The sequence below is a fragment of the Trachemys scripta genome, chromosome 11 (genome assembly GCF_013100865.1).
Source record: "Trachemys scripta elegans isolate TJP31775 chromosome 11, CAS_Tse_1.0, whole genome shotgun sequence".
Lineage (NCBI taxonomy): Eukaryota > Metazoa > Chordata > Testudines > Emydidae > Trachemys > Trachemys scripta.
The window spans coordinates 21,179,564-21,197,575 of record NC_048308.1 but is presented as its reverse complement, the minus strand read 5'-3'; the positions used below and the strand labels follow the sequence as shown (position 1 = coordinate 21,197,575).

At 39.8% G+C, this 18,012-nt stretch overlaps 1 protein-coding gene across 1 annotated transcript in view; it reads right to left on the bottom strand.

The window, feature by feature from the left end:
- Positions 1-18,012, bottom strand: part of ARHGAP15 (Rho GTPase activating protein 15) — a 398,066-nt gene that overhangs the window by 173,410 nt on the left and 206,644 nt on the right. Inside the window, exons 7-8 of the mRNA XM_034786034.1 lie at positions 13,352-13,450; positions 11,168-11,294 (exon numbers count right to left, since the gene is read on the bottom strand). Coding sequence (XP_034641925.1) covers positions 11,168-11,294; positions 13,352-13,450 — 226 coding nt within the window. The remainder of the gene's footprint in view (positions 1-11,167; positions 11,295-13,351; positions 13,451-18,012) is intronic.

Below are 18,012 nucleotides of genomic sequence, written 5' to 3'. Positions count from 1 at the left end.
GTTTGATACGGTACCGCACGAGCAATTATTGGTTAAATTGAAAAAGATGGGGATCGATATGAAAATCCAGAGGTGGATAAGGAACTGGTTAATGGGGAGACTGCAGTGGGTTGTACTGAAAGGTGAACTGTCAGGTTGGAGGGAGGTCACCAGTGGAGTTCCTCAAGGTTCGGTTTTGGGACCAATTTTATTTAATATATTTATTACTGACCTCGGAACCAATTGTAGGAGTGGGCTGATAAAGTTTGCGGATAACACAAAGTTGGGAGGTATTGCCAATTCGGAGGAGGATCGGGATATTCTGCAGGGAGACTTGAATGACCTTGTAAATTGGAGTAACAGAAATAGGATGAAATTTAATAGTGAAAAGTGTAAGGTGATGCATTTAGGGATGACTAACAAGAATTTTAGTTACAAACTAGGGACGCATCGATTGGAAGTAACAGAGGAGGAGAAAGACCTCGGAGTCCTGGTAGACCGCAGGATGACTATGAGTCGACAATGTGACGTGGCAGTGAAAAAAGCCAATGCGGTCTTGGGATGCATTAGGCGAGGTATATCTAGTAGGGATAAGGAGGTGCTGCTTCCGTTGTACAAGGCACTGGTGAGACCTCATTTGGAGTACTGTGTGCAGTTCTGGTCTCCCATGTTTAAAAAAGATGAACTCAAACTGGAATGGGTACAGAGAAGGGCCACTAGGATGATCAGAGGAATGGAAAACCTGTCGTATGAAAGGAGACTCGAGGAGCTTGGGTTGTTTAGCCTAACCAAAAGAAGGCTGAGTGGGGATATGATTGCTCTCTTTAAATATATCAGAGGAATAAATACCAGGGAGGGAGAGGAATTATTTCAGCTCAGTACTAATGTGGACACGAGAACGAATGGATATAAATTGGCCGTGGGGAAGTTTAGGCTTGAAATTAGACGAAGGTTTCTAACCGTCAGAGGGGTGAAATACTGGAACAGCCTTCCGAGGGAAACGGTGGGGGCGAAGGACCTGTCTGGCTTTAAGATTAAGCTAGATAAGTTTATGGAGGGAATGGTTTAATGGGATAACATGATTTTAGTCAAATGAACAGCGTGCCATCGCTGGTAAATAGTATCAATGGCCAATGAGGGTCTGGCTGGAGAATCTTGCCTACATGCTCGGGGTTCTACTGATAGCCATATTTGGGGTCGGGAAGGAATTTTCCTCAAGGGTAGATTGGCAGAGTCCCTGGAGGTTTTTCGCCTTCCTCCGCAGCATGGGGCAGGGGTCGCTAGCTGGAGGATTCTCTGCTACTTGAAGTCTCTAAACCACAGGATTTGGGGACTTCAACAGCAGAGTCAAGGGAAAGGGGTAGGGACGGCTTTGTGGCCTGCATCATGCGGGAGGTCAGACTAGATGATTATAATGGTTCCTTCTGACCTTAAAGTCTATGAGTCTATGAGAACATATTATGATCCACCATAGTATGCAAAAAGAAATCAAGGTCCACCTTGGAAAATGCATCAGAGTTCACTTTGTGAGGCATACAAAGACTGCACCAAGTTGGAGCAACCAATGTTTGATAATGGGGTTTGAAAGCAATCTAGTAGAAGCAAATATTTTTATCCAGCTACAAAAAAGCTAATCTTTCATTGAGAATATAGAAAGTCTTGGAACATAATTGCCTCTACTAATACTTACATTTCTGAAATGTTGTTCATAATTTCTTCATGGTTCTCCTGGAGACATTATATAGTTATGCTAAATTAGCTCTATAGGTTTTTCAAAATGTAGCATCCTATAAGAACAGTATCATTACAGTGTACATTTTAGTTCAGTGGATGCAAAGTTAGACTATTTGTTCAATGCCCGATAGCTTCTTGCCCTTGTATGAATTTTGTTCCTTTATCAATAGGAATTTATTTTGTTAAGAAAAATATATGGCAGCTCTCTTCTTTGCAACAAAGAAATGTTTGTAAAAAATGCATGTGTGGCTGGTTTTTTTAACTTAAGTCTTTCGTTACTGTTTTGAACAACTCTAAAGAGATTTTAAGACAGACATTTTATATTAGAACATTCCCAAGGGTCATATGTATGATCGTCTTTACTAAAGCTTCTTTCAGTCCCAGTTGAATAAATATGTATTTTATTTCACTAATCTTGAAACAACAGGAATAAAGTTTACCCAGGTCTTTTATACCTCAGAGAACAAAACAAATACTACAAATCTTTAGAGAGAAAGAATATACAAAAGGGCTTGAGGTGAATGTTTCAAAGCAAATACACTTTAAATGATGTGTAAATTATTTCAGCACTTGAACATGATTTATGAAAGGGGATTAGTCCACTGAAACAAGAACCCAGTTTAAACCGTTGGGTTTCAAAGTCAAATATGAGAAGTGGTTGCAGGAGAAGGAAGAAGAAAAAAACAAGATAATAATCTATAGTGAAGATTTCTGATTGATTTTCTTTAACTTACATTAGCTATCACTGTCATTCAAGTAGTGGGCAGTATAACACGTCTTCCTTTATGCTATAATTCTCCATAAAAATTAAGTATGCAATAATGATAATTAAGTAATAATGAGGTAATTAATACCTCACTATCTTGCTATTCACTGGTATGCCCCACAAATGAGCATGAGAAGCATGAAACAATTAAAGATTATCCAAGCTCAAACAAATAACTTCACAGTGAGTTGTGTGTCAGTGAATAGACCAATGAGTCACAGGTCACATCTATAATAATATATTATATTATATTATATTGTAATATACCCACATACTCTTCAAATAATGGGCATTAGCTACTCTTAAGTACTATGAAAATGATCACTTTTATGTAATTGTAAAGATTAATAAGTGAGCTAACTTTTCATGGTTCTATAATGACCCTGCTGTTCTAGTAGGTAAAGGAAAATTTAATGATCCTGTTCAAATATGATTAATATCTAACTTCTTCCTGACTTAAAATCTGGACTTGGTTCAATAAAAATGAATTAAGTGAACATGCAGCAATTCTCTGCCAAACTTTTACATGGAAGTTGGTTATGCCCAATTTAAAAATATGCTATTAAACCCAAATAATAAATTCTGGAAGGATTTAGAAAAGTAAATACAAATCATTATGCAATAAATGACCTGATGCAATAATAATAACAATAAAATGACATATTAAAAAGCAGCAGAACATTCATTCAAAGAACATCTATTGCTTTTAGACAACAACATAGTAAAACCACCTCCCCAAAATGGAGTAGAACCATGGTTGACCTACTGAGGTTGACACAGTGAGCGTAGACACTGCATGACTTGTGTCGACTCTGAGAGTCCTCCAACAGTTGTCCCACAATGCCAAATTCCCTGAAATAGTGACTGCACTTGTCACTATTTTAAATTCCATTTCTTCTTATCAGATGTGGAGCTTGCCAACCCAATTTGCAGTAGCCTCATCAGCAAAGTACAGATCCTCAGACCACAATCAAATCTGGTCATAGGTCAGTAATCAGTGATGTATGACTGTTAAACTTCACTGCTCTGGCTTCACAGAGACCAGAAACCATGCACCCCTTTAATCTCCCCTGCCAAACGTGTTTTTGAAACACCTTTTCCTGCTTGCCCACCTTGCAAACACACCTAGCAACTCTCCCTTGTTCTGTGCAACTGCCCAACCGCCCATGCCAGCTCCATGCACTAGACATGCTCCTGCTTGGAGTAAACAGGAGATATTGGATCTCCTGGGCCTGTGTGGAGAATAAGTTGTGCAAACACAGCTGCAGACTAATCACAGAAATGTGGACATGTATGAGCAGATTGCATGGGGGCTGCAGGCAAAGGGGTACGGCAGAGATCAACAGCAGTGATGTGTGAAAACAAAGGAACATTGCCAGGGATACCGCAAGCCTGGGGAGGCCAACAATAGATGTGGTGCTATGCTGCAGACCTGGCACTTTTTCAAGCACTGCATGCCATAGTTGGTGGAGACTGCAAAAGCACTCTGCAGACCACGGTGGATACCTTGGTGAAGCCTGAGGAAAAAGACCTCTGTTATGAATAGTAAAGAGGAAGATGAGGACAAGGACAAGAGGGGAGACTTGGCAGGGGACTCCAGCCATGTCATAAGCCAAGACCTATTTGAGACTCCACCACAGTCTAGCCATTCTCACCAGCAGAGCACTGATGAGATGATGAAGGGGAAGGGACTCCGGTTAAGTGTGTATAATACTCCGGTTTATAATCCTTAAATGTAAAGATGGTGCAAGGCCCATTCCCAAGCAAAAAGTATCGACTTTTTATTGTTTTACTCATACAAGAAGAGTTAAAGGTACAACAAACAGAAGTAGAGCCATCAGGTTAGGTGGCAGCAGGGTCAGGGGGAACCATCTGGAGCATTCCTTTCAGAAGACAGGAAAAAGATCCAGGACTCCCAGCAGGACAATGAGCAGGAAATGAACCAGGACATAATGGGTCTTCTCAGGCAGCAAACCAAAATACTGCAGACCTTGGAGAATTCCATGATAGCTGCCCTCAAACCCCACAACATACTACATGGCATCACAGGGCGCATCATTACCCCTACCACTCTGCAAGGAGAGCCACAGCTTCACATACACTGACCTGTGAGAATGACAGTGGGTATAGATATACCCACAAAGGACTACATTCAAATAGATAGAAATATTTACATCCTTCTACTTTTAAATTCCCCCCATTAAGTTATGTTAAAAATTTGTATAACATTGCCTGTGAGGTTTTTGCACATTGAATTTCTGCATTTTTTTTCCTGCTCAAAAAATTTCTCGTTTTGGAGAATCAAATGTATTAGTTCAGGATAAATACTGCAGACTGCATAGTGGTAATCAAAGCAAACAATACTTGTAAATGTACACTAAACACATAGGTTCAGAAAAACATCCAGACTTATTTATAAATGAACAGCAACAATTCCTAGCAGCATCCAAAGCTGCAGGACCAGAGAACATTCCAGAACAGAACACTACTGGAGGATGACTGTTAAAATATTCTTTCAAAGCATCCCTCAACCACAAAGCTCCATATTAGGCTCTTATAATAGTCCTTGAGTCTGGCTGCTCAAAATCAGCAGATAGTTACTCCCCCTCTGTCCTGCACTCTGGCAACTACTTTTCTCCCTTTGTCTCACACATACTATGCAGGAAACAACATAAACACTGGTATGTTTCTTACTGAGATCCAATTTAGTGAGTAAACACCACCATCATCCCTTCAATCTGCCAAAAGCACATTCAGCAATCATTCTGCACTTTCTGAGCTGATAGATGAATCTTTTCCTGGAGATGTCAAAATGGCCAGTGTACAGCTTCACGAGCCAGGGGAGCAAGGAGTAGGCTACATCTCCCAGAATCACTATTGCATTTCAATATTGCCAATGGCAAGGTGGGCTGGTACCAAAATATGGATATGACTACTATCTATTACCCCACTGCAATTCGACTACCCCATTGCTGCAAATCCATCCGCTATGGCCTGCACAGAAGGAGATGATTAATGGCCCTACACATTTGCATGACAGTAATAATAAATAACAATACTAATAATAATGCACCAGCAATCTTCTGGACTTTCATTTTTACATCTCCTTTGGAACTTGTATGCCTTTATAAGTGGGATTGGCTTCCAAATATAACACCCATATATAGAGGAAAATGTTAAAAATCCAGAGTGATTGCATGAGTAACTCCTAGATTTTAAGGAAGGTACAGGATGCTTTACAGAAAAAGGACATTTTTAAAGATAAAGGAAAATTACAAGTAGAAACAATAAAAATAATGCAGTCATTTCAGTCAGCTCTAGCTCATATACAGTATACAGCAAACAAGGAGATCAAATTGGGTTTTTCTAATATCACGGTTTTTTTTTTTTAATTTCTAAAATATTTAATTATTTTGCCTTGGCAACCTAAAACTGAGGAACAGATTACTGTTCCCACTGCATAAGGAAATAACTGACAACAATTAGTATTTATTCTTGTTGCTTTTGTAATAAAAATAGAATTCCATCACTTTCAAGGAAATGTAAAATATTAATAAGTATGTGATGGACTGAGTAAATGTGACGCCATAAGGACATGATGGAGAACAGGTTGGAAATATAGTGCTTTTGGAATGTACTGCATTATCAAGCTTGTGACTGTGCATTTTGACAAGAGCAGCCCTCAGATTGATAGAGTAGCCAAAGGGCACTCTTCCTACTGAGAAGCCGTTTGTTTCCATTTGGAAAAGGGAAGAAAAAAATGGATTCCAGCCTACAATCAATAGAGAAGCTTCTAGCTACTCCAGCCCTGTCTCATTCACAAGAGGTCACTAATGAGTGGGGGGGGGGGGGGGGGAAAGCATGAGATAAGGATCAAAATGCAAAAATCACCACCTCCATATGCAACACAAAAAATGTGAAACCTATTACAGAGCAAAAAGTTCGATTTGTATTGGCTGTGGACAGAAAGTTAGTATTTATAATTGACAACACACAAAACAAAGTCTACTTTCTAGAGAACTTGATTATTTAGGAGAATAGTAATGAGTTATAGTTTTATCTATAGGCGTATCTATCTATAGGGGGATCTAAAGCATCAGCAGTTCGAATCCAACCCAGATCAGTGGTGAATTTAAATGGTTATCATAAAACGGCTGTTCAGTGACAGTGTAAAATGAACCTGCTGATCACAGGCCATTTCCTAGTGAACAGGTGTCTACACCACAGAAAGCACCATTATAACTGGCACTAATTAGCACAACTGTTGGCAGTCTCAGGAAAAAGTCTAAGGTCTGAATGATCATGTACAGATTATGAAATATTCCCATTAATTAAAAAAAAAAATCTGGCTGGGTTTGTACCTGGGCCATTGACTGAAGAGTGCTGGTGTTGCTAGCCAAATTTCTTGCACCAAAGGTACAGGCTCCCAGAGTGCAGGATTCTGTTTTAATGCAAAAAGTGTTCCAACTGGGCTGAGCACTCCTATTACCATTGAAACAGGACAAGAGGCTACCCTACTGCATAAGTAGTAGCTGTATAAATTAAAAGGTAATGGATCCCTGCATATCTGAGGGCAGGACTGAGGTCTTAGATTGTAATGATAATGTTTATGAATACTAGGGTGACCATATTTCCCTATGCTGAATATGGGACACCTGGTAAAATTACTCGTATTCAAGCGAGTTCAACAGCAATCAAGCAGAACTATGCAGTACAAACATTCAAATTAAAATCAAGTTGACTGAGCCCCTGTTAAAAATAAATACTGCGTAGCTGGATTATTTTTATTTACCTTCTTATAATTGAGGCTTTAGGGTTCACATGCGGAAAGGTGACACACAATTCTATCCCCCGCCCCCCCCACACACACTCCCATACACCTCTCTCACATAGGAAGAGTGACTGACCAACCCGACCCTCCCTGTCTGGTGCTCTCCGCCCTCCATGCCTGACGGACCAGCCTCTCCTAGCACCTGGCGCCGCATCTGCCCAAGGCAACACATGGGGGGTGGGGCACAGGATCTCATGCCCCTACTTTCCAGATTTCTGCCAGGGTTCACACCAGAATATGGCCAGCAGCAGCCTTTTGGCACTATGCAGGAGGGAAGGGATGGGAGCTGCTTCCAGCTGCAGGGGTGGCGGGTGGGGTGGGGGGGAGGTGACCTGGCCAGTGTCTTTGCAGAACTCATCACTTCTCTACTCTCCCACCCCCCACCCCCTTATGTGGCTGGAAGCAGCTTGTCCCTTCCTTCCCCCACAGTGTCAAAAGGCAGCTAACACCTCCAGGCTGCTGCTGGCCACTGACATAACCCAGCCACCTCCTGTCCCTCAGCTACAGTGCAGGCAGGAAGGGGTTAAGCCCTAAGGATGCATTGTGCACCAGGGCCCAGGGAACCTGACTGCAGGGGCTTTAGCGAACCAGCCAGAGAGGTGGCTCAGCAGGGGAGGGTGCCTAGGGGACGGAGCAGCCCCATGCTCCCAGGGGCAGGACCTAGGGTTGGGGGTCAGGTGAAGAGGGTGCTAAACCCCACCATGAACAGGCTGGAAATTGCTTCCCCAACCACCACCATTTCAGAGCTTAGCTGAGGGGCGGAGAGGCTTCCACATGCCTGTGCTGTGTGCAGCTTTGGCACATGCAGGGCTCAGATCCTCCTGGCCAGCGCCCCAGACCACAGGGTCTTGGGCTTTCCCAGGGTGCTGGCCCAGCCAGAGGCAGTCGGGGAAGGAAGGATCCTGCCAGCCAATCTACTGGTGAGCTGAGCACTCCGACCAGGGGCTGGTTCTCCACACAGCGCTGGGAGTGGGACATGCCCCGCCAGGGGGATATGGAGGAGCAGGGGAGCTGGGGAGGTGAAGGGGTAAAGCAGGGAGAGGACAGTGAGAGAGGGAGCACATAAAGGGCCAATGCATGGGCAGCAGAGGCGACACATAACTGGCCTCCGCCTGGCACCTGTCCACACTCATCAGCCACCGCAGCTTGCAGCCAGCACCGGCTGGAAATGGGACGGGGGCTTGGGCCCTGCTGGCTGAGAGCTGGCACGCAGCAGGGGCTGCACTGACAGAGCAGCGGGGGGGCATAGGGGGGCGGGCGACAGAGACAGTGTGGGGGGGAGAGACAGAAAATACGGGACAATCTGCCCATTTTTAAGAAAAAGTCGGAATACCTGCAGGAGGGCCTAAATACGGGACTGTCCCTTTAAAAACGGAACATCTGGTCATTCTAATCAATACCACCATACCAACACAGGGAAACTTTGCAAACTATCAATTTAAGAAGAAAAGTAGATACTAGTTCATTGGATTTAATCCAGACCAGGTCAGTGGTGACTGAAAGTCTGTATGATTGAGCTGACCGATGTTCTAGGGCCTGTGTAAAACTGAGTTTGCTGGTTTTCTAAATTGTCTCAAAAACCATCATCACCAGTGGTGCTAATTGCCATCATTTCTGGGAATCTCTGCAGAGGCACTAAGATTAAATGAGCATAGAAACCTAACTCTCACTCCTCATCACCTAGAGGTCTCCTCAGGTCTGAACTGAGGAATACGCTGGTGGGACAGTTTGGGCTGAAACCTGGGATAGGTGTTGTCCCCAAGATACTTGCTCAATCAATAAGCAGAAACTTTCAATATCTTGTGCCAGACCTTTGACACTTTTTTACCAGCATTACATTTAAAATGTAAAGAAAAAATTACAGATTAACATGAACTGTCTCTGAATAGTAATTAAAGTTTTCCAGGAGGTGTCAGTAGCTCTTTAACTCACACCAGTTGCCTTTCTTCCCCACAAAAAGTCTGCCTAAGCTTTCACTTTCTTGGTTTCTGTCAGGCTGAGAAATAAACATACTTTAAAAATCCCTTTTTTTTAAAAAATTTGGCTCTGCTGACAGTCATCAATAAAATGGAAGTAACAGAAAGATGATTGTTTAAATTTTGTAATAACTTTATAAGTGCACTTACTGCAGATACTGCACATATCTTCTCTGTGCTCTGCAGTCAAACTGGACAATGAAACGACCACCTGTTAACTGCTAACAATGTGTCATTATCAGTTCTCATGCCTTTTTAAAGCAATTTTGGCTCTAGCTGCCAATAATTCTGGCGACGATACTTGTGTGAACATTAAGGGCATAGAAAGCCAAAGGCAGAAAACTGACAATACAGTTTGTGCTTGGACTACTAATAAGTAAGTGAATACTATGATTTTTCTAATTCCACATAATTACTTAATCTCATGGGGCAAAAAAAATCCAGATACATATTTTTAAGCAATACAATCTACAGTATTTAAATATAAGCTTCAGTTTGGTGAGATTTCAGACCAGATACTTTCAAATTTTTAACGTATTTAAACAGCCTCTAACAAGAAAGAGGCCACTCACAGCTCTCTAAGGTCTAAAAAAGAAATGTAGACTAAGTTTATGTCATTGGTGGTGATCAGTTTCTTCTGTTCTGTCTCCTAAATCATTGTTGAGTGAAATATAAGAATTATGATACCATGAAAACAAAAAGGGTCAGCAAACGGTGAGACAGTTGCAAGGCACTTTGCCATTAATTTTAGTTGAAACAGAATCAGGCCCTTAGACTGTTTCACCGCTTTTTGAGCCTTTTTTGAAAGGTATAGCAAAAAATACAATGTAATAACACAATACAAAGATATATAAGAACATTTTTAACATGCTACAATCAAAACTGCTTTACAGACTATTAAAAAGAGAAAAACAAATCTATTCAACTGGATGAGCTACAGAAACCAAATATGGCTATAGGTTTCAAAATGAGGGAGTTCACTGAATTTACTTTTGTATTTACATATATAGTTTTCACTGTTGTTACCTATACTTACATCAATTTATCAATGAGAATAAATCATCCATCCATCTTACTGTGGCATTTCTAAGGCTTATATCAACTTAGCATTTAATACCCCGATCCTGCAGAGAGTTGTGCATAGGCAAATTCCCTTTGCTTGCACAGAGCTCTCCCACTTGTGTGCATTTCAAGGCACATGGGAAGCTAAGTTTATCCTAGAATCAGTAAGTGCATCTCATATCGAAAAAGGGAAACAATTCTAATTTTAATGGTGTGTATGGCATCAGGAAGCCATGAAAAAGTTCTCTGCCTTTCATCCTCACAAAATCTTCAACATCTCAACACAATTTCAAAAAGAAAGATTATCTGGAGTAGAATAAATCATTACTGGTTTCAGAGAATTTTCTGTTATAATCATCCTAGGCAAATAAAGTAAAACTTCAGACTTTTGGAATTTAGTTCTTTTCATAAAATTATAGTAATGTTTCTGGTTGTCTGAAGCAAAAGATCTGTCTTTTCCTTTACACAACTCAAGAGCACAAACATCTATCAGATAAAATTACTCTATCAAAATGAATTATTTTCCTGAAATAGAAATAAAGTAATTATAATAAAATGTTAGGATCGGATCCAGGTCTCTTACTTTTGAAATAAACACCTTGGATACATGTCTTTGCTTCCTGTGGAATTTATTTAGGTTAGAAGACAATGTCCCCCCAACTCAGATACTTGCAGATAAAAATTGTCCTTTGCTTAGATGTAAGTTATTTATCCAACAAAGGCAAAAATAGGGCCTAATATTAAGTTCCTAGTTTCATTACATTTTATACATAATACAAATTATCTTGTACAAACCATTATTTAGTTTAAAAAACTTACTTAGAGATTTTCTGTGTTCAGACTTTGGTTCTTTGGACTCAGTACTTAAGCTGCTCAGTAATTCACTGCTAGAGGATCTTTGAAGTTTGAACTCCAGATTTCTTGGTGTACAGCTCTGTTCTTTTGGCTGGAAATAATGATTTTTAAAAATATATCTATATATATTATATGGAACAATGAAGTACAAAATTACAGAACATTCATAGAATCAGAAACGGATAGACACTTATACCAGATGATATAATGAATATTTAAGTTAAGGAAAGTGTAATACAAAACCTGTTCACCATAAGACTGCTGTTTTATAACCCTTACAGTTGGTTTTAATTTCTCAAATAAATTTCAGATGCTAAATTGGAAAACAAAAGGCCTAATTTTGTACGTTGGTGACTGAAATGATTTCCCCACTGCATGTGTGTCCAAAGGGTGTTTCTGAATTATTGCAAAGAGGAAGTTTGTTTAAAATAGTCTGGCTTCCTATCTTGGAAATTACAGTAATTGTTGAGTTTCAAGTACCACTAATGTGGGATTGGATTCAGTTTGAATGCATTTTGGAACTGGAGAGAAGGAGAGGAATCAACGATCCCCTCTTGTCCTACTTCATCCACATGGAAGGCAACTAGAACGGGACTGGTCTCTTACAACAGGAGGGGCAGTACTACTGTAGCTGGGTATGACCAGGCAAAATGGAGATGTAATCACTTTGGTGCCCACAAGCTCAGATGAATTTTTAAAGAGAAATGCATGTTAAACCTTTTCATAGTTATAATGGGGGGCATGGATCAGTGTTCACGTTGCCCTCCCCGTCAGTACCCGGCCCAAACTAGGGAAGCTAATGATCTAACCAGCAGACCAAATTTGGTGATGAATCCTGGTCATGTGCCACCTGAGGTACATTGCACATACACTAAGAAGATGATAGTTATAGCAATTGCTGCATATGTGTATAATTCCCAGTCCACATTGACTTGATAACATGCACATGCCACTGTCCTGCATGGATAACATAGGGCAGACACTCGTCTGGTATAAACTAATGATGATAATTTATATCAGCTGAGCATCTACCTTTATGTGTTTCTTTGTACTCTCCTCCAAAGAGGTTCAGCCCCTTAAAGCCAGGATTTCACCCTTAGAGGCACGTTACAAACAAACAAACAAATAAAAACAGCAACTGAGTTTATGGGAGCTTAACTGAACAACATAAGCAAGAAAGAGCTTCCACAGAAACTCCTCCCAAAACTCTCCAGTAGGATATCAAGTGACAGTACATTTGACAAATGAAATACAATGTATGAAGACATATCTCCTCAGATCAAACTTCCCTTGGCTGATTATAGCTTGCAAGTATTGCATTGCTTATAGCTCTTTAAAGAAGCTGTAGCCATATACAAATTAACACTTTTGGACATGTCACATAGACCACGTTCACAGATACCAGTTTCAGGTGCTATCAACTCAGTTTCAGCAAAATCCCCTGGAAAATTCAGCAGAGATAACTTTTCTTACTACATTTTGCAGTAATCAAGAGGGGTCAATGTCCTATAAAAATAAATCTGTTCTTGGATCAGGCATAGATAGAAAAAAGGGATTTGGGATTTATACTGAGTATAGCAAAAAGAAAAAAAGACTATGGCTGAATTGGGTTGGGTAATTAAAAATGGTTTTCAGAAAATACAGCCCTGCTTATTTCTAGAAGAAAAACCCCAGCCTTCCTGGGAGAATAACAGCAATCAGTTACAAAGGAATATTATTTGCTAGTGCTATTCTTGTGAATAAGTAATATGAAAATGCATAAAAGGCTCAAATGTATTAATAGTTCTATTGAAGATTATATACTGTAGGCTGCATAAACAGAAAATGTAAAAATTCATTAGTTATTAAGCGCTTGTGTGCTTTTACAACCCACAGTAAACCAATGCCCTTGTTATTCCAGAGAAATAAATGCAGCATTCTGTTTTAAGACAGGAATCAAATGACTTTTTAGTTCAACAACCTTGTTTATCTGACTTTTTTTTTTACAAGATATACATACATACATATTTATATATCCTTCAAATAAAGGAAAGTCTCTCTAGTTAGCTAGCTTTCTGCCTGTCTAAAACCTCTATAGATGCCTAAGCAAATGAAGTTTAAATTACTACATCTTAATTAATAAAGGTAACAGCCAAAACAAATACATACCAATCTGTCAATTGCATTTTTGATAGCGTGGAACCAATCCAATATGATGAAGTCAATATCTGACTGAAGGAGGAACTCATTTCCTGATATCGTTGTGATCTGGTTGGGGGAAGGGGGAAAGAAATGACAGGTAAGCAAACCACACAAGATAGATCATTTTATTTTATTTTATTTTATTTTAGTAATATATACTCTCTCACACACTAAAATGCTTTCTTTTTGTGCCAGTAATTATCTCTTAGAGAACTGGGAGTTACCAAGCAGTTTTGAACCTCTCTCTGAAAACTGTTAGTCTATGTCACAACAAATGACTTATTGTCTCAGTAATACAACTATTAAATACAAAGAATACTAAAATTATGTTAATGTGACACAAGCTAAGAAAAGCCAGGGAATTCAGAGTTAAGACAGACGGTTCAAATCTAAGTCAAGCCACTCTGGAAAAAAATGCACATGCGTGTGTTAGAATTAATTGTGAATTTCCTATCATTTTAGGTTTCTGTTTCAACTCTGCTAGCATTTTTTTTTTACATTTGATTTCTCTATATTGGAGGTTATAAATATATTTATCTAAGACCCCAGCATGCCTCTTTCTAAACACTTCAGTCAAATTAACATTAGTGTTATTTTTTTTTAAATACAGATATATCTATAACAAAGTAATTAGGAGCCCATTTACCAAGAAAAATAGTTTATTTGAATACAAGTCAATTTACATTTTTGACCCCCACACTGGGAATATTTACCAAAAGAATATTAATTCCCCTGACATGCAGCTCCACGGTCTAATGTAGCTGGCAATGTTTGGTGTAAATATGCACACATTTTCTTTCTCTCTGTCTGAACTTTTTTCTGAAGTGTTATAGGAATTATTCATATTTGGAGCAAGAGAAACAGAGAATGCCCATGTCTTCACATAGAGGGACTGTGCATGAAAGATTCAGAGTATAGGGCATGTACAAGTGGTCTATAAATTTGGCCATTCATTCAGACGTGCTCCAAACTTTATAACTGGGGATGAGATCCAGAGGCTCTTACTCAGGTCTTTTGCAAGCAAGAATCTCACTGAAATTTTTGTCCAAGAAAGTAATGAGAACAAATGTAAGGTTGACAAGATTTGGACTTTGATGTTCATTTAAGCAGAGAGACATGATATGGTGTGGGGTTACTGTCTAGTCTCACTACACCAGGAGTTCATTTTAAGGCATCAAGGTGCAAAGGCCAAGTGTCATTACCACCTAAGCTGCTATGCTATTAATTTAACCACACCTTGGAGTGCTTAATTGCTAGTCAAACCCTCATCCTGGAGTGATATCCACAAGCACGGACCCTTATGACCACAAGTCCCACTGATATCAGCACACATCATTTCCCCATCTCTTCTTCCCTGCCATGACACCAGAAAAGGTGGCAAAAGGAAATGCGACCTAAGGCTTTATTAACTGTTCTGTGACTGTCTCTGATTTGAGGAAACCCCTCTGAGAAATGGTTCCAGAATCAGCAGCAGCTAAAGGAGACTCCTGGCAGCATAGCTCCATGAAGTCATCCTGTCAGAGAGCTAGGGAAGGTGGGACAAAAGGTCCAGGACCTAGCTTCAAATCACAGGGCTTCTGTGCAGGTGTACACCTGCAGATTCCTGCAGATCCACTGGGATTCCTGGGCACTGGAAGTGGACCTGACACCCATTCCATTGTGAGCAGGAAGAGGATGACAGACTTTCAGAATGGGGAAAATTCAGAGCCCCTTCCATAAAGGAGCCAATCAGCCCATAGCTGATTATATTAACCCCTAGCATCATCACTATTGTGTAGATCTCAAATACTTGATTTCCAAAGGCAGTGTTGTTATCCTGATTGTGAACTAAAAAGGTAAAAAAAAAACCCTCTCTTTTTTTAGCAACAGTACAAATTCAAAATCCAACTTAAGGTAACCAGATCTCTGATTCTTTCCCTGGTTTACACTGAAAGCTTTTGGGTTATGAATGTATTACATAACATCACAATTTATTAACATACACATGCAGAAATGAATTAGACCAAACACAGAGGACGATCCAATCTAATACATCTCTTTCAGTATAAACAAATCATTATTAAAATTATAAAAAGAAATAACATTTTCAAAGTAAGAGCAACATACATTATTAGATTTACTGTATTTTGAAGGCTTAAGAAGGACACAACATAGTTCAGTCTTCCGTTCAGTAACTTCAGGCTTTATTAAAATACAAGTATTTCTGCATTGCATAAACATTGTAGCGTATGATATGCAAAAGAGATACTTCATTGCTAACAAGACAAAAGCAAAATACAGTTTGAAAGTTTCTGTGTCTGAATGTGTTATTGTAATAATCATATATAAACAGTGATTTATGAATAAATCAGTAAAATAGATCACAGAATTGCAGGAAGAGATTTCATTCAAAATATACTCTCTCTAAGATATTGTTCAAGTCCGTTTCTCTCTTTCTTCATACTAATCTTCAGAGTAACTAGGCAATTTCAAGAAGACTGCTACTGCTCTCTACAGTTTAAATGCATCCACTTCTTAATTACAGTCAGTAATTGACTTTGTTCTGCTCCATTCCAGTCATTCACAGGAAAGCAGTTCCAAAGGCTTTGGCTGGTAAATCCCATTTAATGTGTACGTTTCCTATCCCACTTTTATATATTACCTCCTTAGGATTTCTGATAAATGGTTCTTGGAAAGGATTGCTAAACCATACTTGCACTTTGAACAATCGAATTTCCAACACCCTAGGGACAAGACATCAGTAAAGAATGCTAGCTTTGACTAAACCTTGTGATTGAACAATTTATGATCACTGCCCTAAATGCTGTATAACTAACAAGTGTAAATGGTTCAATATTAAGGCGTGCTAACACGCCATCTCTGTATCGGGCATAGCTGAAATAAACATAGGGACTAGACAAAAATGAAACAACTCTGCAAAAGTACGAAGAGCTCTAGCTAGAGCTGCCAGACTCCATTTTGCCTATTACTCCACTAATTTAAATATCTCCTGAAATCCCTTCTCTCTGCATATCATGTTTTCAAGGCATGTATTCTGGCAACTATGTGTTGATGTACCTTTAAAAAATTGTCAATACGTACTAGAAACCTAAAAGGAATAAATAACTTGTATAGCGCTCTGTTATTTGGGGAGTGAGTGTCATCCAGTGGTTAGAACAGATGACTAGGAATCAGGACTCCTGGGTTCTCTTTCTGGCTCTGTAATTGACTTGCTATGTCACCGTGGGAAAATCACTTAAAGTACAAGATCCTCTTGTGTCGTGTGGCTGTTTTGCATTTCACACCAGCATAGTCTGGCTATAAAGTCAGCTTAACTAGCCAAGTGAGGATCATCCCAACATAAGGACTAGAGTTAACATACCCTTCATGATGCCAGCGCAGTAGGAAAACAAGGGTATGGAACACTCCTACATGTTAGTCCTGGGCTGCTTAGGGATTGCTATTAGGTGCTGCCCTGTAAAGCCATGTGAGGAGGCTAATTATGACTACCATTACAATTATACCAATGCATAGGTGCTCCCTAGAATGAATGCACTACACTCCAGCAGTACCCCCTTCTAATAATATTTTACCTGACTTGTATTACTTGCACAAGTTATGCAGTGTGTACGAATGCACCACTTCAGGGCTTCCCAAACCTTTTCAGAGGTTCTTCCTCTGAAATGACTTCCATTGGTCATTGAGTAACATTCTTGTGGCAACTGCATCAATTGCTTACGCGGAAAATATTCTTAACTACCTTTAGTGCAATTTTGAAGGTGGAATCAAAGGGGAAGAGCCAGCATGATATTATTAACCAGCTTTCCACAGGCCATTGGTGGCCTGGACCTCAGTTTGGTAACCATTGTACTAGTTCAAGACAGCCAGAAAGGCATTTTTACATGACCTCCAAGATATTCCTTGAAATATCTGTATTTCTATACGCATACACATTGCTATACGCAGATTGCTTTACTTCCTACATTTGCTTTAGCCACATTTAATAAGGTAGAAGCAATTTTAAAGATGCTATTGACATACAATATATATAAGAGGCTTGGAAACTCCAGGGAGGTTAGGAGAGAAATTCATATGAGAGAACAAAAAGACAAAAACTTATAAATGCACTTATATCAAAGTGCACATGTTCATCTCTTACATATTTAAGGCCTGTTTTTAGTGATAGGCTAATTTCAGACAGTGTAGAGCAAACCTTGATACAAGTCATCCAGCAGTGAAGTGAAAAGTCCACTGGGGGTGAATGGTGGGAAGAAGTGGCAGCAAAAGATGGATCAACCTCTCATCTAAAACTGGAGAGGCTGGAAGGAGCAGCCCAGAAATCAATGTGATAGTTGGTGATATGACCAGGGCCCATGGGAAATGTGGCCATTCAATGAATCCTTGCTGCAGCTATCACCATTTCTCTGGAGCTCTCAGTAGAACACAAAGCTGTTCCCCATCAAGGGAAGATAATTTGCCCTTATATAGCACTTTCAATTCTGAGGATCTCAAAGCACTTTACAAACATGAATGAATTAAGCCTGACAGCAATCCTGAGAGACAGGTAATATTAACCCCAACGTACAGGTTGTGAAATTGAGGCACCGGAACATTAAGTGACTTCCCCAAATTCATAGCCAAGAATAAAA